The sequence below is a fragment of the Vitis riparia genome, chromosome 16 (assembly GCF_004353265.1).
Source record: "Vitis riparia cultivar Riparia Gloire de Montpellier isolate 1030 chromosome 16, EGFV_Vit.rip_1.0, whole genome shotgun sequence".
Classification (NCBI taxonomy): domain Eukaryota; kingdom Viridiplantae; phylum Streptophyta; class Magnoliopsida; order Vitales; family Vitaceae; genus Vitis; species Vitis riparia.
Genome location: NC_048446.1, coordinates 17,917,994 through 17,942,698, shown reverse-complemented (window position 1 = coordinate 17,942,698; position 24,705 = coordinate 17,917,994). Strand labels below are relative to the sequence as shown.

The 24,705-nt window shown below is 32.5% G+C and overlaps 2 protein-coding genes across 2 annotated transcripts; one reads left to right on the top strand and one right to left on the bottom strand.

Moving 5' to 3' along the window:
- Positions 1-311: 311 nt before the first annotated feature.
- LOC117932927 (O-glucosyltransferase rumi homolog) lies at positions 312-3,387 on the bottom strand. The gene is made up of 6 exons (XM_034854249.1): positions 2,920-3,387; positions 1,667-2,238; positions 1,345-1,537; positions 1,176-1,240; positions 897-1,107; positions 312-799 (listed from the first exon to the last, which is right to left on the bottom strand). The coding sequence occupies exons 1-6, from the start codon at positions 3,091-3,093 to the stop codon at positions 443-445; spliced, it is 1,572 nt and encodes a 523-aa protein (XP_034710140.1). The 5' UTR covers positions 3,094-3,387; the 3' UTR covers positions 312-442.
- Positions 3,388-10,152: 6,765 nt separating this feature from the next.
- LOC117934108 (heavy metal-associated isoprenylated plant protein 31) lies at positions 10,153-12,382 on the top strand. Its single transcript, XM_034855724.1, has 3 exons — positions 10,153-10,464; positions 10,545-10,623; positions 11,970-12,382. The coding sequence occupies exons 1-3, from the start codon at positions 10,459-10,461 to the stop codon at positions 12,296-12,298; spliced, it is 414 nt and encodes a 137-aa protein (XP_034711615.1). The 5' UTR covers positions 10,153-10,458; the 3' UTR covers positions 12,299-12,382.
- The last annotated feature ends 12,323 nt before the right edge of the window (positions 12,383-24,705 follow it).

The window sequence follows — 24,705 nt, the reverse complement described above, 5'->3', positions numbered from 1 at the left end:
TAGTTTGAGTTCATTAGGTATTTGTATCATATAAATACCATATTAAAAACAGTTTTAAGTTTTTGTCTTCCCGCTTCCAAAACTCTCAAAACTTGGCTTTTCAATTGTTGGATTGAGAAGAAGATCAGCATCCCCTAGCCATTGAGGATAGGCGTCCAAGACCAGCAGCCAAACAAGGCCTTATTCTTATGCATTGAGATTTCTCCTATGCAAGCTGTAGGCAGTGGAACAAGGGCAGAGTCATCTTTCGGATTTCTCCAACCATGGCCGTGGGAAACAACAACAGATCTAAATGGTGAATTAAAAAAAAAAAAACAAAACAAAATAAAAATGTTGTATTGACCAGGGGATCATTCCATCGAGGCTAAATACATTTGTCTCATATATATCATAAACATTATATATGTTGATCGTGATTATGAGAAAAATTAAGAGAAAATGTCTATGTATTTTGATTCTCCCAAAATTTCTTCTCCCAGGCCTCCACTTGTTTTATTGAATTTACTTTTCTGTTGAGAAAAGTTTGAAGCTCTAGAGGACTGAAGGGGGGAGGCATGGTGCATGGGCTTGCATCCATGGGATACTTCACCATGGATTCCATCATAAACTTCTTCTTTAATCCTTCTGCACCACAACCCATTCTCTCTGAACATAACTCCACACCTTTTTCAGGCACAGTGGGCTTGAACTTCAACAGCTTGGCATATTCATTTAAAAGATGAAACATGTAGTCATACACGTTGTCCATCTTCAAGTCCTCTTGGATGAAATCACTGGCTGCCTTCCCAATGGACTGTGCCTATTATAAATCAATAACAAAATTAATGTAAGATATCAGTGGATGAAAAGTGTTATACCCTAGATTATTTCATACAATGATTGAAGCTTCTGCATACCTTCTGCTTATGGCGGTTGCCCCAGTCAACAGCAAACTTAATTGATCTGCACTTGTCATCCTCTCTTATGGGCCAATAGTGGTGCACCGGCATCAAACTCCTCGTGAAGAAATCGTAGTAATGAGGCTTTACTAGTAAGGTAACAGAATCGCAGGCAAGAATGTACTTTTGGCTTACAGACCATGCAGATCCTTCAATATAAATTTTATACCTATACAAACAGTGGAACATGTGTTAAAACTATAAAATAAGATTAATGAAGAAAGAAAGATGTTTTACCTATGAATGCATTGGCTTGCTAAATCCGATTGTTTGTAACCTTCTTGTGATTCTCGAATCCAATCCTACATAAGATGCAAAACCGAAAACTGATTTTTGCTTTTATGCAGTCTAGTTGGTGATGCAGTCTTTATCAAAGGTGAAACTAACGATAAACATAAGTGGCTACCTGCGTATAAACTCGGGCATTCCAGTCCTGTTTATCTGAAACATTACATTTGAGGAGGTCTAGCCTGGTTGCAGCAACAGCTGGATTTCCCTTCCAGTAAGCATAGGGTTCCCTTTCCATCCACCTGCTCCTCTTGTTGCCTTCTTTTAGGTCCTTCAACAATGATTCCCATGGCTTTATATTGATTTCTGGCCTATAATCCAATTCATGAGTGTATCTATAAGTACTGAACCATGTAGCTAAAAAGAAATTTTCCTGAGTACCCAATCAATACCTACATCCTTGAATTGTGGAAAAAAATATTAAAAATTAAAACCCTTACCAGCCCCAGAATGACCAATCAGGAAAGACGATATCCAACGTGGCGTCATCCCCACAATACCGAAACAACGGCGGTGGAGCGGTGGCGTTGGGCCCACGATACTCCTTCGATTGAATGACCGGCCAGTCAACGCAATCAAACATCAACTCCAAATCAGGCACTTTCCCAGGGTACCTCCTTAACAACTGTAGGATCCCCCACAGCGTGAAGACATCTCTCGTCTGAAACGCCCTCTGATATTTCTCCACGTAAGCCCTTCCATTCAAAATCACCAATTTGAAAGTAGCAGTCCTTTTGGCCCTCTCCACCATCTCCCTTGTGATCCCGCTCTTCATCCATGGCCGTAGATCCCCGTAAATCCAACGGAAGTAGTGTGGACATTCTGGCGGTGATGGACGGTCAGGATCTTCTGGGGAAACGGCTGTGGGGTAGTTTCGCGGGCAGGTCCGTGTGAGATTACCGGCCGAGCAGTTTAAAGGATATTCAATTTTCACTGGGGGCTTTTTCGGGATTTTCAAGGGCTTTTGAGCTGTCCCGGTCGGTAGGATGGGCTTTGACGTGGTAGGAAGGGACTGCAAGTAATATAAACCGCGAAGTGACGTGTCAGTAACGGTGAATACCATAACGGTACAAACGCCAATTCATGGATTGGTAAAAAATCAAATTTACTGCATTTAATAAAAAATAATTAAAAATGTTATATATTATTTTATCTTAAATGATTTTCAGTTTCTATTTCTTTAAATTATGTGTTTGAATTATTGTATACTCACTAAATATTTTAACTAAAAAAATAATTTTTTTCATATTTAATTTGAATATAAAAAATCTGAAAAATAATAAATAAGAAATTTATATATTTATAAATTATTTAATCAGTGAAATAAATTTAGATTTATATTAAAGTATTGATTCATCAAAGAAAAATATTTACATAAATTTAATAATAATCAATTGAAAAAGGTGGTGGGAAAAGTCTAAATTTCCCACGAGTATACGACACCACCAAAAGCCAAGGATGGACATGCAATGTCTCACCTACCGCCACGTGTTCAAGTAATTACAAAAAAGGAAAAAGAAAAACACGGGTAACCGACACTCATGCCTTATGTGCTACGACTTTGGACCTACAATTTCCGCATCAACAGCCTACGCTAAAACGACGTCGTTTACCATGTCAAACGCCGACCTTCCACCGTCGTTTCACTCCAGTGGACTACAATTTGGAATTGAGTGATGATAGTAGCACTCACCGTGGCGGAGTCGAGGAGGCGCGTGGAGAGAAACGCGCCAATTAAGAGGAAGAGGAAAAAAAAGAGGATAGCAGAGGATCTTGCAGGAGCTTTCATAAATGGCCGCCATATGGTGTCGGAGAAATGCCGAAAGTAGCCGGATCCGTGCAGAAAATACCTCTGACATTTCAGCATACTCGTTCTGGCCTCCGCAACCACCGTACCGTCTCTCTCAACTGCAGCATGCAGCAACGGTAGTACTGGTGGGAGTTTAGGAGTTTAGGCTTCTTAATTACGGAAAGCTTAGGAATAAGATCGGCGGAGAAGGTGGAAAAAGGCGATCAGAAAAGTGACGAAAAGAGAGTGATAACTGATACGGAGGTGAGAGTCAGAGAGGAGAGTGAAGGGAGGGAGAGAGAGAGCAAAGGTGGAATCTCGTGAAGGTGCGGTTCCTTTTTTCCCTTTGTTTTAAGTGAAGGTGGAGGGGACATGAGGAGTTGTCGCATGACAACTAGATCGAGTGTTTCCACTGTTTCTCATCTTTTGATAGTCCACAGTTACGGCCTTTTTTTCATTTAAATAATATGACATTTAAAAAGTAATATTACTTTATAAATATTTTGATTTTTATATTTAAAATAAAATAATTTTTAAATAAAATTTTAGTATGAATATAATTTATTAGTATGTACCGAAATCATCTTTATAAAAGATAATTTTAACATGAATGAAAAGTACCTTTCTCATTAGCCAAACAATAAAATTATGAAAATAAAAATAGAATAAATTTGAAAGTGGAGTTTAATATCATGTTTGATCATTGTTTTAAAAAATAATTATAAAAAATAATTTTTGAGAACTTTTTTCTTTTATGTTTTGTAAAAAAAAAATTTATTTGAGAACATGAAAAGTTTATAACCTATTTTTAATATTTTAAAATGTGTTTTAAAAATAATGTTTTATTTTTAATTATTTCATATATTTGTATAATTATTTTTTAAAACAGTTCTTAGAAAATAAATTAAAACACCTAAAAATTTTAAAAAACACTCTATTTTTATTTTTAAGAATGAAAAACATAAAATAGAAAACAGTTTTTATTATCAAATTTGTTTTTATCGTTTTTTTATTCTAAAAAACACTGAAATGTTTTCAAACAAGCCCTAACTATTTCATTACATTTATGAAACTAATGGATAACCATCCCAATTAAAATCATCTAAATTCTTACAAGCATATTTTGTTTTACGTAGTTTAACACAGTATTAGAGTTTAGTTTGACAAGAAACAAAGAGGTTTTGTATATTCAAGTCACCTCTGCAATTTATATTTCCTTTTCAAACTATCCAAATTTTATTTAGCTTGATATAATATTGAGCTCAAATCTTGCAAACTTCAATAAATATAAAATTTAACCTTTTTTTTTTTTTTTTTTGAAGATGATCATGATTTGCTTTATAATCTACTATCAATTTTAATATTATAATAATAATAATAATAATTTATTTTATCAATAATATTTTTAATGTTTTAACTAATTAGTTTAAGCAAACTATTGGGCCAACCTTGCAATCTAGACTTCTAGAGGTGGCCTTCAACTTAGATAATGTTTTAAAGGGCAAATCTCTACAAGTAAAATATATCATAAGCCGAAGGTAGGTAAACGAACTTTCCTAATTAAACAACTTCCAAGGAAGAACTCTATTGTAATTAGGAGGATAAGTTCTCTTATATTAAGTTTTAATTCAAGTCTTATTTTGGCGAACCTAAAAAGTTCTTGAGTTACAAGTTAATGGTCAATGTCATTGTAGTTAGGAAAATAAAGTTCTTGAGTTACAAGTCAATGGTCGGTGTCACTGCATTTAGGAAAATAGGTTCTCTTACATTAAATTAAATTATTCTTAAATTATTAATTTAAAACTTATTACTTATTTTTTATTTAAAGTATTAACGTTGTTTGGTAAAATTAACTTAAATTTTATTAAAATAATCAAATTAATATATTTATCCTCATTAATTTTAACATCAATTGATATTTTTACTAATTTTAATTTATTTATTTATTTATTAAAAATTCATATGTAAAGTATGGTAGAAATATAAGATAATTACAAAAGTATTTATTATAAAAGATGAGTGATAGTTGTAAAATATATTTAGATAAAGAAGTAAAAGATATTCAAAATTAAGAACAAGTTAACTATCTTAATTTAATACTCAAATTTATTTTTGATTCTAAGTTATGATATTATGTTATTTTACCAAATATGTTTAATTTATTTAATAACTTTAATTATATCATTAAGTCATTAAATTGATTTACCAAACACTTCCTCAATTTAGATTTTAGATTAAATTGGAATTCAATTTGATTTGGGTTTAAGTGTTGCTTGTTGCTTCTCATAACTTGGGCCTAGAGATGACAATGGAATAGGTGTATCCACCCTTCATCCATTCATCTTCTTCTCAAGCCCCATCAATCATGGAAGGGGCAGAACGGACACCAAAAAAATCCATCATCCCTAGTCGGGCCTTAGTTTGGACAAGGTCAATTGAGGATTTGAACAAATTGATCCCATATCAAATATACCATCGTGTTGATGTGATAATTTGATGGCATATGGACAGTAGATGGAGGGGATGAAAGACATGCATCAAGGTATTTTGTCCCCAGAAAATACAATACATACATGGGTATAAGTTGTGTAGGTTTAGGACAAACATAAGACCAAAAGAATGCAATGACAATGGGTACCTAGTCCTTGAAACCATACCACAATAATTAATCCTATAAGCCCCATCTATCCCAAAATTACATGAATTGTATGACAATTAATGGTCCGTAAGATGTTAAGGTTCGATTACAATACATAAATTAATTTCATTTATTTATATTTTATACCTTAATTTTATTCGTTTATACCTTTATTGGACGTCTACGATTTGACAATGGATATTCAATTGTCCGAAGTTACTTTTGTGCTTTTAACATTCTTTATATGCCTATGATATAAAACAAAATCAATCGATAAGTTATTTTACTTTCTAATAATTAATGATGGATGTGATAGAGTTACAAATTAAGCTGGTTAGGAGCTCCAACAAAGATAATTTCAAACTATGTTATACTTGTTGCTTTCAAACTACCTTGCAAAGGAGTTTGATAATTTCAAACTCCTTTCCATTTATTTTTATTTTGTTTAAAAAAAAAAATTATATGGGTCAAAATGTAAAAAAAATCTCATATACACCCCTAGTTTATTTTTTGATTTTTTTTCCTTTTTTTTTTTTTACTATTAAATTTTAAAATTATATTAAAATGAATAAATATTATAAATATTTATAACTTATACTTATAAAAAGTAATATTTTACATATTTTAATAAATCAAAAAATGAAAAAAGTAATAATTAAAATAATTTTTTATACATATGGAATGAGTGGGATAAAGTCATACTTGAGTTTACAAAATTTCTCAAACTCACTTATATTTATTTCAAACTCGTCAAATTAGGAGCAAAGAAACACTAATTTAATTATCATTACTACATTTAGTCATTAAATACATTGATTACTAACTTATATTCAAGAATGGATTTCCAATACCCACAAAAATAGGAGACAAACACCACTTAAGTCTAAAAACAACATACTTTGCAATCAATCCTCCTAAGTAGCACATACCTATAAGATTTTATTCAAAATTATAAAGTTTAAAAGTTCCTTTTACAGGAATGGAAGAGGTTGAATTCTTGGTATTATATCTTTTATTATTGTATACGTAAAAGACAATAAATGACTTTTATTTTTGTAATATGTGATTTTATGAATTTTATTGTTATTTATGAGATTTTATGATGTTGATCACGATAACCAATACTCAAACAACTCTCAATTTTTTATTCCTTTAAAGCCTTTTCATTTTTATAAAAAGAAATGCACTAATAAAATATTATGAATATTTTCTTCTTAAAGTTTTCTTTCGAACGGACTTAATATCTTGAAACAGCTATCACTCGTTAACACCGCATATAAGGAAGCGATAATAACTTCACATTATTATGGAAAAAAAAAGTATTTTTTTATATTATTTCTATTCCTTTCTCTTAAATTCTGCTTAATTGGCAAGGCATGTACATTCCAATATGACAATGATTAAACACAACTTTAGGTATTAGGCATATTTGGATCTCTTGGATTTTTTTGTCCTTTTCTTTTTCATCCAAAAAAAAATGCCACATATAATGTCATGTGGACTATCTGGTTGCTTAATTAGCAAGAATATAAAGTGGCAATCCACTTCCGCAAATAAGTGAATTTTATATACGGCATATTACAGTTTGAAGAATTGTTAGGATGATTCGTGTGATAACATGATGAGCTAAGGTAACTTTGAAATATGATATTTTCCATTATTCAATTGCATGTGTAATGACGACATTCTTCCCATGACCCACTTTTCAATATGAAAAGCAAACATTTTTGCCATGTTTGCTTACTTAGAAAATGTGGGGGAAAATCCGATAAAAAGAAAACATTGATAAAAAGTGAAGAAAAATAAAAAAAAAATAAATTTAAGTTATATTTAAGGTATAAGTTAAATTAAGATAAGAAGACTAAATTTATATAAATAGATGACGTTATAATTGATGTCACTTTTCAATGCCAATATGAATCGGGGAAGGGAGGGAGAGATCCTCAATCTTAAATTAAAATCTACCTAGTAAAGGAACACAAAGGTAATCAAGAGAATTTTTTTCTTTTGTTTTTCTGAGCTGGACCCATAAAATCATGTCCGGTACTTTTTTTTCCTCCCTGACATGATTTTCTGGCTGTATGGCCTAAAAAAGAGGGGAAAATAAGTAAAAGAAAGAAATCGCCCTTTTGTAGTTGACTGACAAGCCATTCAGATGGGGCCACGACACAGCCTTTCATTGAAAGAAAACCAACTTTTATAATTTTACATGATAAAATAATATGATTAAGTTTCTATTTATTCCCTGGCCATTTATTCCTGCCGTGGTGCCACCTAATATCACCACTTATTGTCTGAATTTTCAAATCAAGTGTAATTATGAGGCCCACTCCTTTGATTTTTCTTCCAAGTGTTTCCAAGATTTGTAATATTACTATTTTCACCCAATCTAATTGTTTATTTCTTTCTAATTTATTTTTCATGTTTTTAAATATGTAGAAAGTGAGGTTTTTGGAATATAAGGGCATGTTTGGTCATGTTTTTAACATATTATTTTTTATTTTTTAACTTAAAAATAGATTTTAAAATTTTTTTTAGAAAATATGATTAAACAAACCCATATTTTTCTTTAAAAAAAAAAAACAAATGAAAACAACTCTTACTTATTTTTTAAAAATAGACTTTTATTTCACTTTTCATTTAAAAATTATTTCCAAAAAATAATCATCAAACAATATTATAAATTTTTAAAAATAGTTTCTTGTTTTTAAAAATAAAAAATTATTTTTAAATCACACAATATGATATTCATATCAATGTTAGACTTTCTTCTTTTTTTTCTTTTTATCATACAATGAGTAAGATATGTTTGAAAATATTTTTTAAAAACAATTATAAAAAAACAATTCTTTAATATTTTTAGAATAAAAGCCTATTTGGATTGGAATATTCTTTAACTTGTTTGTGTGTTTCTAAATATTTTTTAAAAATAATTTTTATTTGTAGTATTTTATTTTCAATCATGCTATATATTAATATGATTATATTTTTAAAAAAAACTAAAGTACAAATGATAAAAAAATATAAAAAAAATTAAAATATATTCTAAAAAATACTCAATTTTCATAACAAATTTTCAAAAAATATCAATTATATTTTTAATTATGAAAAACAGTTTTCTACTTTCAAGAATAAAAAACTATTTCTAAAAACAATTCCCAAATAAATTATAGAATTCCTTTGTATTTCTTTTTTATTTTTATTTAAAGTGTTTTCCAACATAATGTATATTATTACTATCATTAGTAATTTTTTATGGGTTTAAACTTTTTAAACCAATAATAATTTAATAAAATTATGAGTTTGAAAGTGTGTTTAGTTCATTTTATTGAGACAAAATCACAAAAAATCTCTTTTAAAAGCCTGAAGGTATTTACCTCAGCTATAGAATTTAAAAAGTTAGTGGACTCAATTTTGACCATTGACTTTCTTGACTCAATTCCTTTTAAGGCTATATTTGATTCTCAAAAGAAATAGAGAGGGAAAGTAGATTAAAAAGAAAAGTAAAAAAAATAAAAAATAAATTCAAAGTTAATAATTATTTTTAAATATTTCTTCAAGTTCATTTAACTTATTTTATTCCATTATATAAATATTGAATAATTTTAAAATACATTAATCTTTAATTAATTTTAATTATATTTACTTTTATTTCTTTTTTTTTTTATAATAAAATCGAATATAAGAAAACTATTTTTCTTAATATTTTTTTTCTTTGCTTAATATGGAACCAAACATGGTCTAAAAATCTCATTCATTTTCCATTAATCACACATTTGGATAAAATTAACCTTTTTTTCTTAATTTTCTTCTCATTCTAATTTCAATTTCATTTCTACTCCAATTCTATTCTTAGTTAATTTTCTAACAGTATCAAACTTTTGGTACTAAATTTGAGATCCAAACAAAGCCTAAGTGGTGGATGGTTCAAAATCATGAGCAAGGACCCCGCCCCCCCTGATATTCTCTTCCTGTCTATATAGTAAGTCCAATATTAAGATGTGGAAACATTGGCCCTGCAACCCATTATGCCTCTGTTCATTATGCTCCCCAAACAGGTCCTTCCAAATCATGAGCATATTTTCTTTACTAATTCCTGAAGGGACACAACAGAATCATATTTACTTTCCTTTGCTCTTTTTCTTTCATCCTTTTTGTCAATCTTCTGTATTTCTTCTCTTTTGCAGCCTTCCAAGAGAATATAAATCATTTGCTCTGTTTTTCCAAATCAGGCCCACCTCCATTGTCATGGAAGCCAGTTCTTCATACCCACATACCTTTAACTTTTCCTTCACCTTCACTAAGGATTATAGGATACCCTACTCTCTGATCAGCTGTGGAGCAGACCACCCAACATCCCATGTCCCCTCCCCCATCAAAAACAACAATATTCAGTCTGAAATGGAAAAAATTTGATAAAAAAACATAGCATTAATTAGTTACTGATTTCCCAGCTTTTGTCATGGAAATATCTTTGTTTTTCTGAGAAAATTTTTCTGCAGTGACAAAGCCTGATTCAGCTTTTCTGTAGAGAAAGGGAGATTAGCTTTGGGTTTTGGGGATGGTTTGTAAAAGTCACGCTTTCCCATTCCACGCGTGATGGATAACTCTCTCTTTGCTTTTTTGAATTTCAAACCCCAACGCTCCTCTAAGCGTTTTAAAGGCTTAAACCCTCAGGCACCCTCTTTCTGCGTCCGTGTATATATATTATACACATACAGGCCAAAGTCCTAAGACCCACCACACACAGGCCATCAATATATATTCCATCTCTCTATATTCCCAAGAAGCTTGCTAAGAGCACTATGTCTGTGAGTCTCTATTTCTCTTATCTCAATCTGGGTATGTGGTGGGAGTGGAGATTCTTATCATATGAATGTGGGTTTTGCAGATGGTGGAGGTAAGAGTTCCAAACTTGGACTGTGAGGGATGTGCTTCCAAGCTAAAGAAAGCTCTCTTCAAGCTCAAAGGTATATATTTATATACTTTACACGTTCTTTATAATGGAATAGTGGTTGGTTTTGCCATCCATCAAGCCTAGGTTTTCGCCTTGCAAGGCTGAAGCCATGTTCTTCTGCCTGATTTGCCTGCATTTTTCTATGATAAGATTGTCTTTGGGAAATTGGTTTATGAGGAATTTAATGTATTCTCATTTGTCAAAAACCCCAAGCTTTCCCAAGAATATGCATGTTTTAGTTTATGAAAATCTTTAATAAAATTGTCTATGTAATTTTTTAACATGTGTATGCAGTGAAATATTATATAAAATAAAGGATATTTATGTCTCATATAATTTATTTGACAAACTAACTAGTTAATATGTTCTTTTATATATATATATATATATATATATATATATATATATATATATATATATATATATATATAAAGAAATTGAAAAATAAAGTATCTATAAATTCAATTAAAAGACGAGTCACACTAATCTTCAAAACGAATCATAATAATCTTCAAAACCATATTTTGTTATATTTCGAAGAAATCTGACCACCTCCAAATAATATATCGTATATTATACAAAATTTTCTTAGTTAAACAATCTGCTATTATATTTACTTCTTTATGAATATAACCATAATTATAAATATTATTTGTTGAATAAAAAAAAATTAAATACTTTTATTTTTTTTCATTTAGTTAAAAGTAATCTATCAACCAATATAATTAAATGAGATCTATTGATAATAAATTTACTTTACTTATATTGATTGATATCAACGAGTTACTTTTATTTGAATGGAAAAAATTAAAATATTTGATTTTTTTATTTAACTAAAAAACAAACACCGCCTAACATATGCCTAATAGTGGTGTCCTTCAATGAAAGAGAGATCTCTTGTTTGAGCCTCTCGAGTAGTTATGTGGTCCATATGGTTTGGGTCTTGTTTAGTTGTTCGGTGGCATCCAATAAAAGAAGTGGGCCTTGAGGTCCACCTCCAGCAAGTGTCTGACTGGGCTTGGTTTAGGGTGGGCCTAAAGCTCACAATAGCAATATTACCAAGTCCAAAGGACAGACTGAAAGATCAAATTTTTGGTCTTTCACTTTTCCCCCTTTACAAGATCAAAACATTAATATTTAATTGTTAATAACTTAAAATAACTTCTTTAAGTTGACTTACTAAAGTCTTTTTTAACTTTAAGTAACAACATTAAATTACTTTTCCAAACATACTTAATAACTTAAATTAAGTCATTAATTATATTAAGTGAATAAATTGCTTTGTAAAACATTCTCCAAGTCTACAAGTCTCTCTAAGGTTTGCTCTGACGAGGGAAACCGATTTTCAATTTTTTTCAGGAGTAGAGGAAGTTGACATAGAAATGGAGATGCAGAAAATCACAGTAAGAGGCTACTTAGTAGAGGAAAAGAAGGTGCTAAAGGCCATTAAACGCGCCGGGAAAGCGGTGGAGCCGTGGCCATTTCCGGGATACTCGCACTTTGCCTCATTCTACAAGTACCCAAGTCACATTGTGAACCATTACTACGAGACATCCGGTAATGGAGTTAATTCAAATGTACATACATTCTTCCAAACCCCTGCCATTTACTCGGTCGCCGTGGCCTCCGATGAGGCCGTCGCTTCCCTTTTTAGCGACGAAAATGTGCATGCTTGCACCATCATGTGAACACGGATTTTCGTTTTTGATTCCATCATTCCACCACTTTTTGACTTTGAGCTTATTGTGATTTTTTATTTTTTATTTGGTGCCTCTTGAGTTAAGCATCGTATGATTTGTTATTTATTGGATGATCCATGGTTTGTGGTTTTAATTTTTTTAGTTTTGGGGTGGTTTATAATTTATGTAATTTATGAAAATTTCTAATAATTCGATATCATATTGAACTTTTCGAACTTAACTTTAGTATATATAAATAAAATTTTAAGCACTTGAATAAACATTGAGATATAGTTTGATATAACGACTAGGAACTTCTGAATCACAATCTTAGTCCATTTTATTTGTCTCTTGACTCATTATTATTGTAGAGCATGATATACAATGTAAGCCAAATTTAATAGACTATGTTTGACTCTTAGAAAATTTGAAATAAAGAAAAAAAAATGAAAGAAAATAAAATTTGAATTTAAAGTAAATAAATTATTTTTATATGCTATTTTAAATTTATTTAATTTATTTTAATTATTCCATATAAAAATTAAATAATTTGAAAATATATAAATTTCTAACTAATTTGAGTTATGTTTTATTTCCTTTCTTTTATTTTTTTCATAATAAAAACAAACATGAAAATTATTTTATATGATATATTTTTCTTAACAATTCCCTTAAATCAAATACAAACAATGAGTTTGAGTTTTTAAAAAAAATTAGTTATCCAACATAATATTAGACCAGTAAGTCTCAACCCAAAAAAAAAAGTAGTTTCACATGTGCGAAAGTATTGGAGATAACTTTGTATAACATCCAAATTAATCTTCCAAGGGTGCAATTCCTACAAATTTAAACTTTAAGAAAATTGATTGTCCAACTTTATAACTTTTCATCAATAGAAAAATATTAAGGTTATGCTTGGTTGGCTTTACATTGCATGAGATAAAATAAGAAATAAAATTACATATTCTATCTCATATTAAATCAAACTTCGAATAGAATAAATAGTAGATTATATTATTCAATCTTTTTTTTATATCTCTTGTGGTATAACAATCTTAAACTAAGATGCAAGATATACATATCCCATTAATTATAAATTTATTCCATTTATCTATTTTCTTTGTTTTTATATTACTCATTGTATAAAACAAATTTTTTTATTAAAAATTGTAGTTTAAAAAAGGAAAAAACTTTTAAAAGTACATATAAAATACAACATAAAATAATATTAATATATGATACTTTAATATACAAAATATTTTTATATATTTAACAACATAATATAATATTTTTTATTTATAAATTTTAAATGTCATGGATATCATGACAATAAAATAAATTTTACTTATTAAATTATAACTTGTAGAAGAATTGGCTAATAACGCTAAATATGAGAAAATACATTTTTCAATATAATATTCAAAGATATCATATCCTAAAATTAAATGAAAATCCTAATATATATATATATATATATATATATATATATATATTACATCTTCTTTTTAATCCAAACCTTGGTTTAACAAATATACTAATTTTATCAAAGTGATACCAAATGATATATTATTAATATGCCAAAAATATACCAAGTGTTAGAAAAAAAAATGATTTTGCAAATTAAGCTTTAAAAGGGATACCATTACCAATATTGTCAATGCATTTCTTCCAAGGTAAGCATATCCTCCTTCTTGCATGGATCCCTACAAAACAAATTTAGTAACCTTTGGTACCTATATTCTTTTGGGTCCTAGAGGGTTAGTCTTTCTTCCCCTTGAAATCCAAAATAATTTAGAGCTTTAAAGAACATGAGGAGATTTTCTTTAAGGGACAAATATTACTAATGTGAACTCATTTTTCAAAAAAATTGCAAATAGTTGAAGGTAAAAAAAAAACTAGAGGCTTCCTTTTAAAAAAAAATGATTTTTGAAAACCTTATAGGCAGCTTTTTATCAAAAATGCATTTTTGATTTGTCAAAATCATATCAAAAGTCTTTTGGCTATTTGAGAATTTTTAACTCCTCATTTTCTTTTTCAAAAGATATTTTTGCCTTCTCAATATTTTCAAAATTTTCATTATGCTCATTGAGCTCATTTTGAAAACAAGAATTCTTTTTCTCAAGAAAAATATTTTTGAAAACAAGTTTTTCAAGATCAAAATATAATTATTGAAGTGCATCTTGAAATTCAAAATGGTTAGAGTTGGAGTTTACCTCATCTTGATGTTCTTCCACAGCCATAAAGCATATGTTGGCATCCTCATTTGTGCATTCTTCTTCCATGGAGTCTTCATCACTTTCACTTTCACTTTCTTCCTCTTCATCATCATTTGTTAAAGCCATGAAGGCTATACTTTTGTTATTTTCTTCAACCCTTTGATGATTGTACAATTCTATCTCATAAGTCATGAGTGACCTAATGAGTTCTTCAAGTGAAAGTTTGGTGAGATCTTTTGCTTCTTGAATAGCCGTCACTTTTGTTTCCCATTTCTTTGGTAGAGACCTTAAGATCTTCATGACTTTCTCTACTTCGGTGTAGGTCTTTCCCAAGGCTTCAAGTTCATTCACAATCACAAGAAACCTAGAAAACATCTCAACAATAGATTCAAAATCCTTTATAGAAAATAATTCATAATCATGCACAAGGATATTGATTCTAGACTCTTTAACTTGGTTGTTTCCCTCATAAGTGTTTTCTAATAGTCTCCAAATTTCTTTAGCCGACTTACAATGCCAAATACGATTAAATTCATTTCTATCAATAGCACAATGTAAGATAAAAACGACTTTGGCATTTAATTGAACTTTCTTTCTATCAAGTTCATCCCATTCATGCTTAGGTTTTGGAACCATCACTCCATTTTCTAATTTTGAAGGAATGTGGGGACCATCTTCAATGACATCCCATAAATCAAGATTAATAGATTGGAGAAACCAAGTCATTTTGGTTTTCCAATAGGAATAATCGTTCCCGTAAAAAGTGGAGGTCGGGTGGTGAAAAACTTTCAATATGGGATGAGCTTGATGGATTAGCCATTACTTCTTAGACGGTTAAGTCTTAAATAAGAAGCCCTACTCTGATACCAATTGTTAGAATTTTTAGGCTAATCCAACCTATGGTAATTACCCTAGAAGGGGGAGGGAGGGTTGAATAGGGTGATGGTCTCTTTTCGCAAATTTAAACAAGTAAATGCAAGATACAATTATATGCAAGTATATAATAATCAATATATAGACAATTGCATATAAATTAAAGAGTAGGGAAAAGAAAATGCAAGCACAAGAGTTTATAGTGGTTCAGCGCAACCCGACCTACATCCACTCTCCTCTAGCTTCAATCCCGAGCTTGAGGTTCCACTAATCCAAGGCTTCCAAACCAAGCCTTCAAGCAATACAATTGGATTATGGTTCCAATTCACCCTCTTGGACTTTTGGCTCCAAGCACCCTTACACTTCTCAAGAGATATCCATCTCTTGAACAACTTCCTCTCAAGGATTTACAAATAAAAGATCTCACAAAAATCCTAGCACAAGAACTTTAAGCTCAAATGATACAAGAAAAATTAGGATTGAATGGTGCACTAAAAATATGCAAGTTTTGAAATAATGGTGCACTAAAAAATACTCTTCCAGGGCTCAAATATAATCAAGAAAGATTTGGGAAGGTTAAGTTTTTTAAACAATGAAGATTGGAGCCTTTTTATAGAATAGAAAAACCAAACTAGCCGTTTGGGGGTTCGAACAGTCGAGCTAGGGGTCGATCGGTTGACTAGCTGTTAGCATTAAATGCTTGGCAGGTGACCGTTAGCCTTAATCGGACCTCGACCGGTAAGAGAATCACCTCGACCGGGAAGAGAAGGCCACTAGGAGAGAGAGAAACCTTTTGGCCTCCCTCGACCGGTACTCGACCGGACGAGTACAACCGATCGATCGGTTCCTCAACTGGTTGAACCGGCTGAGCCATTTTTTGGCTCAACACCCAACCTTTTTCAACTTAAAACCTTTTAACACAAGTTTGAAAATCATTTAACACAAGGTTTTAGTTGAAAACATGAAATCATCCAATTCTAAAGATATTTAAAACAATATTACTCTTGGATGATTTTGATGCATAAATAAAGAATGAAATGCATGAAAGTCCTAGTGCACTAACAACCTTACAAAGAGATCTTATGAAGCTTGGGTCTTGAAAAACTCTTCTCTTTGAAGTGGTCTTCTTCTTCATGATTTCTCCTTGACATGATTTGTCTTTGTGATTGCCACTTTGGAAATCATCTTGCCTAATCACACTTGAAATATGATCATTAGTTCTAAACCTTGTTTTATTATCATCAAAATCAAGATTAACCAAACCTTGGTTTCACAATATGCATGGGCACGAAACAGGTATGGCGAGCGTGAAGGGTGGAAGGATGGCATGAGGATTCAAAAACGGGGTAAAATGAAGGTGGTCGTGTGCATTAAAGTGGGTTAGAGTGAGGTCGACTGTTAATGGTGGGTTTAGAAAATGGGTATGAGATTGGTAGAAGAGATAATGGAGAAATGGAATAGGTTTGTAGGAGTTGAATGGAGTTGTGGGTAGTAAGAGAATGGGTTTTGTGGGTGTTGAGAAATGAATGGGTAGGAAATGGAGGTGAGCACGGTGTGGGTATGGGATTAGTGAGATATGAAGTTGGAGATGAGTATGGGAGTTGAAGATGGCGTTAGATGGAGGCGGCCATGTGCATGGGATGGGTGTGAAACATAGCCACGGGTAGTGAGAGAAAAATGGGTATTAAAAGTGGCCATGTTTGCATGGCTCCCATGCACGCGTGGAGCTTTATGCAAACATGGGGAATGACGGAAATGAACGAATGGGGGATGCATGGGAGGTTATGAAAAATGAGGTGGGTGGCACAAACACGGGTATGGTGATGGGAATAGGATTCCTGTGTGCACGAGTGGAAAATGGGTATGAATGTTTGGAAATGTACAACCACAAACTATCAGCAGGAATGCAAAAACCACAACCACAGGTACAGCTCCACTCGTTTTTCACCAAACCCCATATCATACAATCCACCCACCACAACAAAAATATAAGGATGGCAGCAAAGACAGTAACCAAAGTGAATGATGAGGATTAAGCAAACACAAGAACATGAAACACATGATGATATGGAGCCCCATTACAGGTGATGCCCATAAGCTTAAAACGAGTGAGATTAACAAAAAAAATAAACAAGGGTCTCATATATCAAGCTTCAGAAACAAACTCATGCATTAATCTTATATAGAGAAGGGCAAATGAACCCAAAAAATAGAGCATGTACACGGAAGAATAAATTCGACTAAGACAAACAAATGGTTCTTTCTATCCATACCGAAACAGGAAGTTGATGCCCAAAAAAAAAAAAAAAAAAAACAGTTGAAAATGAGAATAAAAAGCCTTGTGGAAGTGAGAAAACAAGGAACTATATTAGTCAAACCTGGAATATCCTCCTCAAGCAAAAATTTGCTCGTTTTCGAGCTCCCCTCCCCTGAGAATGATCTCCTCTTATTAAAGGTAATCGTAGGTGTCAACCAAGATTACCTCCTGTAGAATGTCAATCTCTCCTTGTAATTACCATTTACCTTACTTAGCCTAGCCATCTGTAGAATGTCAATCTCTCCTTATAATTACCATTTACCTTACTTAGCCTAGCTATTTTACCTTATTTAGCTTAGCTAATTTTGTACATATACAGTGGTAATGCTTATTACCAATATGACAGAATAATATGCTTATTCATTAAATTTAACATGGTATCAGAGTTGTACGGTTGAAGCAATTCTGAAAACTTACCATGACTGAAAAACAGTTTGCTCTTGATGTCACCAAGGCTCTCATAGATGCCTCGTCGCCATACTTCCCTACACTCCTCCGATCAGCCCAACCACTCCCTCATTGACACACCCTTGAATGGTGACAATTACACTGTCTGGCGGTGTGCCATATCTTGTGCTCTCAATGCCAAGAACAAGTTGGGTTTTGTCACCGGATCTCTTTCCAAACCCAAAGATGACATCGTTGCTACCCTCTAGAGTCGATGTTGCGACATGGTTATGTCACGGCTCCTTCACTCCATTGACAAACAACTTGTTAACAGTCTGGTTTATTGTGTTACCTTCATTGACCTCTTGATCGAATTGGAAACAAGATTCCAACAAAGCAATTGGACACAGATTTTCTGCATCAAGCAAGATTTCACAACCTTGACCCAAGACAACCTCTCGATCACCCAATATTATGGTCGACTAAAGACCCTCTTGGAGGAATTGGCTTCTCTTCAATTTATCAACCCGTGCACCTACGCAACCACAACCAAATACTCAGAAATCCAATCTGTCGATCAGGTATATCAATTCTTAATGGGTCTTAATGAAACTTACCATCAACTACGTTCACAGATCTTGGCCATCGACCCACTGCCACCTTTGGCCCGTTGCTACTCCATCATACACCAAGAAGAAACCCAATGCTTGGTGAGTGTCCCCACTACCAAAATCAACGCCATGACTTTCCTTTCTCGAGCGCTCAGTCACAAATCCACCTCGCAGCAACGATCGAAGAGAGTCTAGCCTCCAGGCTCGCCGATCTGCTTCGGTTGTAAGAAACTGGGACATACCCGTGATCGTTGCTTCGTGGAGATCGGCTATCCCGAATGGTAGCAGACCAAACCCAAGGAACCGCCTACAAGCTCGACTCCGACGGTGCATAATGTGACAGTTAGCTCGACGGTCCCCTCTACGAGTGTCGTCCCTAGGCTCTCACCTGAGCAATAAGATTTTCTACTTGAATTTCTATAGCCCCCTACGCTTGTCTTCTCAGGTTTATCACCGTGTCCACTTTGACCAATTACATCTCTCCCTTGGATAATAGATAGTGGGGCCACCCACCATATTACCACGTCCAATTTTATTTCAACTTTACACCATATTGTTCACCCTCTCTCTGTCAGTGTTCCTATAGGAAATACAGTTAATGTCACTTCCACGGGTGATGTTAAATTGTCCTCCTCTTTAATCTTACATAATATCGTTTCTGTTCCCGAGTTCAAATTCAATTTAATGTCTATTAGTTAATTGACTAAATCATTAAATTGTGTTGTTTTCTTTTATCCTAAGTTTTGTTTTTTTCAGGACCTAACCATGAAGACGCTGATTGGAATGGCTAAAGAGCGTGATGGTCTCTACTGCTTCAAACCTGTCACAACCACTTCTTTACAAACTTTAGGGTCCGTTTCTTTTTAGGTGTATCATAGACGCCTTGGTCACCCCTTCATTCATAATGTTCCTAATTTTATTTCTCACCCTAAAACCTTAAATATTTGTGATAGTTGTGCTCATGGGAAGCATACTCGTTTATCTTTTAAATTGGTTTTAAATAAAAGTTCTATGCCTTTTGAATGATTATATTGTGATATTTGGGGTGGATACCATATTGCTTCTTTATGTGGTGCACATTATTTTTTGACAATTGTGGATGAATATTCTAGGGTTACTTGGATTTACCTAATGTGTTTCAAATCAGAAACCTTGGCTTGTCTTAAATCTTTTGTTGCTATGGTTCAAACCCAATTTAATGAAAAAATTTTCCACATTCGCACAGATAATGGTCAGAAGTTCCTTGCACACTCCACACAAATTTTTTTTTTTTCCGAACATGGCATTTTACATGAACGTACTTGTGTGAAGACACCTCAACAATATGGTGTAGCTGAACGAAAACATCGACACATCCTCAATGTGGCTCGTTGTCTTCATTTTCAAGCTCATCTACCTTTAGAATTTTGGGGTGACTGTGTGCTCACTGCTACTTATCTGATTAATCGGATCCCTTCTTCTTCATTTCAAAACCAAACTCCTTTTGAACGTCTTTTTAACCAAACCCCTCGATACGATCACTTGCGAGTTTTTGGTTGTCTCTGTTATGCTCAAACAATAACTTCACATCGAGATAAATTTCAACCACGTGCTGATCCATGCATATTTTTGGGCTACCCTCCCAATCATCATGGTTACTGTCTTTATAATCTTAAACACAAAAACATTATTATTTATCGTAATGTGACTTTTGTTTAGCATATTTTTCCTTTCCAATCACATACACCACCTACTCATCCTTCACTCATCTTACATCTCCTTATTTCAGATACAATCTCATCCTCTTACCCTCATATTACTTCCGAACTTGACCTACCACATTCCACATCACCACCACCTCTCACTCGTTTTCGTCGTACCATAAACAGACCCTCTCACTTACATGATTACTTTTGTCCTACCTTACCCTCATCCATTGCACTCTCTACTCATTCTGACACATCTTCTGGTACGGCTCATTCTTCATCTCATTTTGTTTTCTATTCTAAATTTTCACCTGCTCATTATATTTTTGTTATCCATGTTATCATAATCGATTTATCCATCTAGTTATTCTCAAGTTGTCAAGCATTCACATTGGCGTGATGCTATGCAGACTGAAATCCAAGCCCTTGAGGCTACTAACACATGGACTCTTACTTTTCTTCCCATTGGAAAGAAACCTATTGGTTGCAAATGGGTGTTCAAAACAAACTTCATGCAGATGGTTCAATCGAACGCCATAAAGCTCGATTAGTTGCCAAGGGATACACTCAAGTTGAGGGCCTCGACTATCATGACACTTTCGCCCTCGTTGCCAAGCTTGTTATGGTCCATTGTGTTCTTGCCATTATTGTAGCTTGTCACTGGCACCTTCATCAACTCGATGTCAACAATGCTTTCCTCCATGGTGACTTGGATAAGGAAGTCTACATGACCTTACCACCTGGATATGGTCGAAAGGAGGAGTCCCGTGTGTGTCGCTTACTTAAGTCTTTATATGGACTTAAGCAAGCCTCACGCAATTGGTACTCCACATTATCATCTGTGCTCCTTTTGGTTGGTTACTCTCAATCTGATGCTAATCATTCTCTATTTACACGGACTCAGGGTTCCTCATTCACTGCAGTTTTGGTATATGTTGATAATATTTTAATTACAAGAAATGATCTTACTGTTATCACTAACCTTAAGACTTTTCTAGTTGACCGGTTCAAGCTGAAAGATTTGGGGACCCTCAAATACTTTCTTGGTCTTGAGGTGGCACGTTCTCCTTCTGGGATCTTTCTCTCTTAACGCAAATATGCTTTGGACATCATAGCCGACTCCGGTATGTTGGGCTCTCGTCCAGCATTTTTTCCAATGGAACAGCACCTAAAGCTCACTCCGGAAGATGAGGTCTTACTCTCTAATCCTATCCCTTACCGACGATTGGTGGGTCGTCTTATTTATTTGACCATCACTCGCTCGGACATATCTTTTTCTGTTAACTTATTAAGTCAGTTCATGCAAGCTCCACGAGAACCGCATTATCAGGCTACCTTACATGTGCTTCGCTATCTGAAGAGCTCGCCAGGCCATGGACTATTTTTTCCATCCACTTGTGACTTTCAGCTTTCTACATACTCTGACTCTGATTGGGCCAGTTGTCCTACCACTCGCCGCTCTACTGCAGGCTTTTTCATCACACTTGGGACCAGCCTTCTTTCTTGGTGAATAAAGAAACAAACAACTGTCTCTCGTTCTTCCATAGAAGCCGAATATCGTGCTATGGCTACAACTACATGTGAACTTGTTTGGCTCAAGACTCTACTCTCTGATCTCATGGTATTACATCCCAAGCGCATCATCCTTTATTGTGATAATCAAACTGCACTCCACATTACATGCAATCCAATTTTCCATGAGCGTACAAAACATATAGAGATTGATTGTCATTATGTACGTGAAAAATTATATTCCAACCTTCTTATGTCGATTCATATCTCCACTCAACACCAGATCGCCGACATCTTCACTAAAGCCCTTGGGAAAGACCTATTTCATCATTTTGTTTGCAAGTTGGGTATTACGGACCTTCATGCTCCAACTTGAGATGGAGTATTAAAGGTAATCTTAGGTGTCAACCAAGATTACCTCCTGTAGAATGTCAATCTCTCCTTGTAATTACCATTTACCTTACTTAGCCTAGCCATCTGTAGAATGTTAATCTTTCCTTGTAATTACCATTTACCTTACTTAACTTAGCTATTTTACCTTATTTAGCTTAGCTAATTTTGTACATATACGGTGGTAATGTTTATTACCAATATGACATAATAATATGCTTATTCATTAAATTTAATACCTCTTTCACTTAGTTGCTTGTTTGCCCCAACTCCCTTCTTTCTCAAGTTTCTTTCTAAGGCTCCTCACTGGTTCACTCTCAAGTTCTCTCAAATTCTCATCCTATGCTCCCAGTTGGTATCCTCTCAAATTGTCCCTTTGTAACTCCAAAAAAATCTTTTTTTTTTTCTTTTTTTTTCTCTGTCACCTCCCTCAAGCAACTTGAAAAATACCTCTTAAACGATGCAGCCCCCCTTGGTTTCTCTCCAACCACCAAAAGAAAAAATCCACCACCCTTTGCTAGCTTCTACTCCAAGCTATCTATCTCCCTGTCACAGCCCACGAAAATGTCTTTTTTGTCATGTAGCCCCTTTTTCTGTTCAGTTTGGTCTCCTCCCTTCATACGGCTATGTTTCCCCTTTTTGAAACAACTCACCATCAGCTGCTTTTCTTCCTGTTTTCCATCATATTTGGCTGCCCAAGAACAACTCACCCATCAGTTGCCTTTCTTTCACTTCCAGTTGTCGTCCTCTTGGCTGCTCAACAACAGCTCATTCTCGGGTTGATGAAGAAGAAGAAAAGAAAAAATAATAATAAAGAAAAAAAAAATGCCCCCAACTGAGGGGGTCTACAGACCTATTTGGCATGGTTTCAAAATCAGGTCTCAAAACTGTTTGCAACATCAAACTTCTATTTAGGATTCAAATATTAAAAAATATATATATATATATTTTACTTATTATCATGCCTAATGTAAAAGTTTCAATGTCTTATTTATCTTTTCAATTATTGCTTAGACCTAAAAAAATAACTTTAAAACATCTTATATTTATTTTTTTTTAAGGAAAAAAAACTCTTTTTATGGAAAAAAATTTTAAATTATCAAACATGTATTTTATAAATTAGAAAATTATTTTCTATTTTCACCCATTAAAAACTATCTTTAAGAATACTACATACCTAAAATCTGCTGTGAGGTGATCCAAATTCTCATGAATTAGTGGTGATCCAAATTCTCATGAATTAGTTTTACAGTTGGATGACAAGAAACATTCCATTCACAAAAACCGTGTTGAATAGTCATGGAGTTTTGTCAAATCTTCCATTTAAGTAAACTCATCATCTTCTGTTGAAGTCTATCTCACACATACCACTATTTTGTATATTGTAATTACCTTCTCTTTACTCTCTCATAATTGAGATACTGGAGAAAACTAAAATATCATATTCCCTTATTACCTGAGCAGAGATTGAAGAAAATAAAGAATGTGGAGAAGTTAAAGAAAAATGCAGTGTTTGAAAAATCGTGATTTTTCATTGAAATATCGAATAAAAATCACTTATCAATGACATGATTAGTCCGACTCTTTTGCTGACTTGGTTGCCACTAGACCAAATTCTTCCATGTTAATATATGATGATAATAAATATCTTAAAATTCATTATTTAAAAGCACAAATTAATTTATTTTAATTATTTTATTTTAAAATTGATTTATAATTAATAAATGTAAAAAAAAAAATCATCATTATAATTTTCTTAACAAATATTTTTCAATATCAATTATATGATAATTAACTATTAAAAAGTCATATATGCATTATAATTTATTTTAAATTATTGAATACATTTGAATTAAATAAATTATAGTTTTAATATTAAATGTATCATCATTTATCTCATTAATCATATTTTAAAAAATTACTATAACTTTACTTTTAAATTTTTTTATATTTATTGTTTTAATTTTGAATGTTTTTATTTTAAAATATTAAAAATATAAATTTATTCAAAAACAAATAAAATATAAAAATAATAATAATAATAATAATGAAGTTCTAATATTTTATAAATTAAAATTAATTTAATTAGATAAATAATAAATTATTAACCAATATATCATTGCTTATCGATATTTTTCTCTTTGATCATACCTATGTCAATTACACTTAAAAAATAACTTTAACACGTGTACTTTTATTTATTTTTATTATTATTTTTGGAGTTCTTCTAAATATTTCCATGAATTTTGAATAATTTTCACCTTATGTGAAAATATCCACCAATATTTTCGGAATATTTATGATATATCCATAAAATTCAAGTATGATATATACGGATATTTCAAACCATGGAAAAATAAAGAAGGATGAGGAAAGTTGTGGATCACATTTTTCATACTAGTTTTTTATTTGTGAAAATATGATT

Bases quoted from the DNA above. Each gene is read 5' to 3' on its own strand.
- LOC117932927 (XM_034854249.1), bottom strand. From the start codon at position 3,093: ATGCTGAAATGTCAGAGGTATTTTCTGCACGGATCCGGCTACTTTCGG. The intron at 2,239-2,919 runs GTGAGTGCTACT...TATTACTTGCAG, and splicing joins GCCTCCTCGACTCCGCCACG to TCCCTTCCTACCACGTCAAA. The intron at 1,241-1,344 runs GTAGCCACTTAT...CATCTTATGTAG, and splicing joins ATGCCCGAGTTTATACGCAG to GATTGGATTCGAGAATCACA.
- LOC117934108 (XM_034855724.1), top strand. The intron at 10,624-11,969 runs GTATATATTTAT...AATTTTTTTCAG, and splicing joins AGCTCTCTTCAAGCTCAAAG to GAGTAGAGGAAGTTGACATA.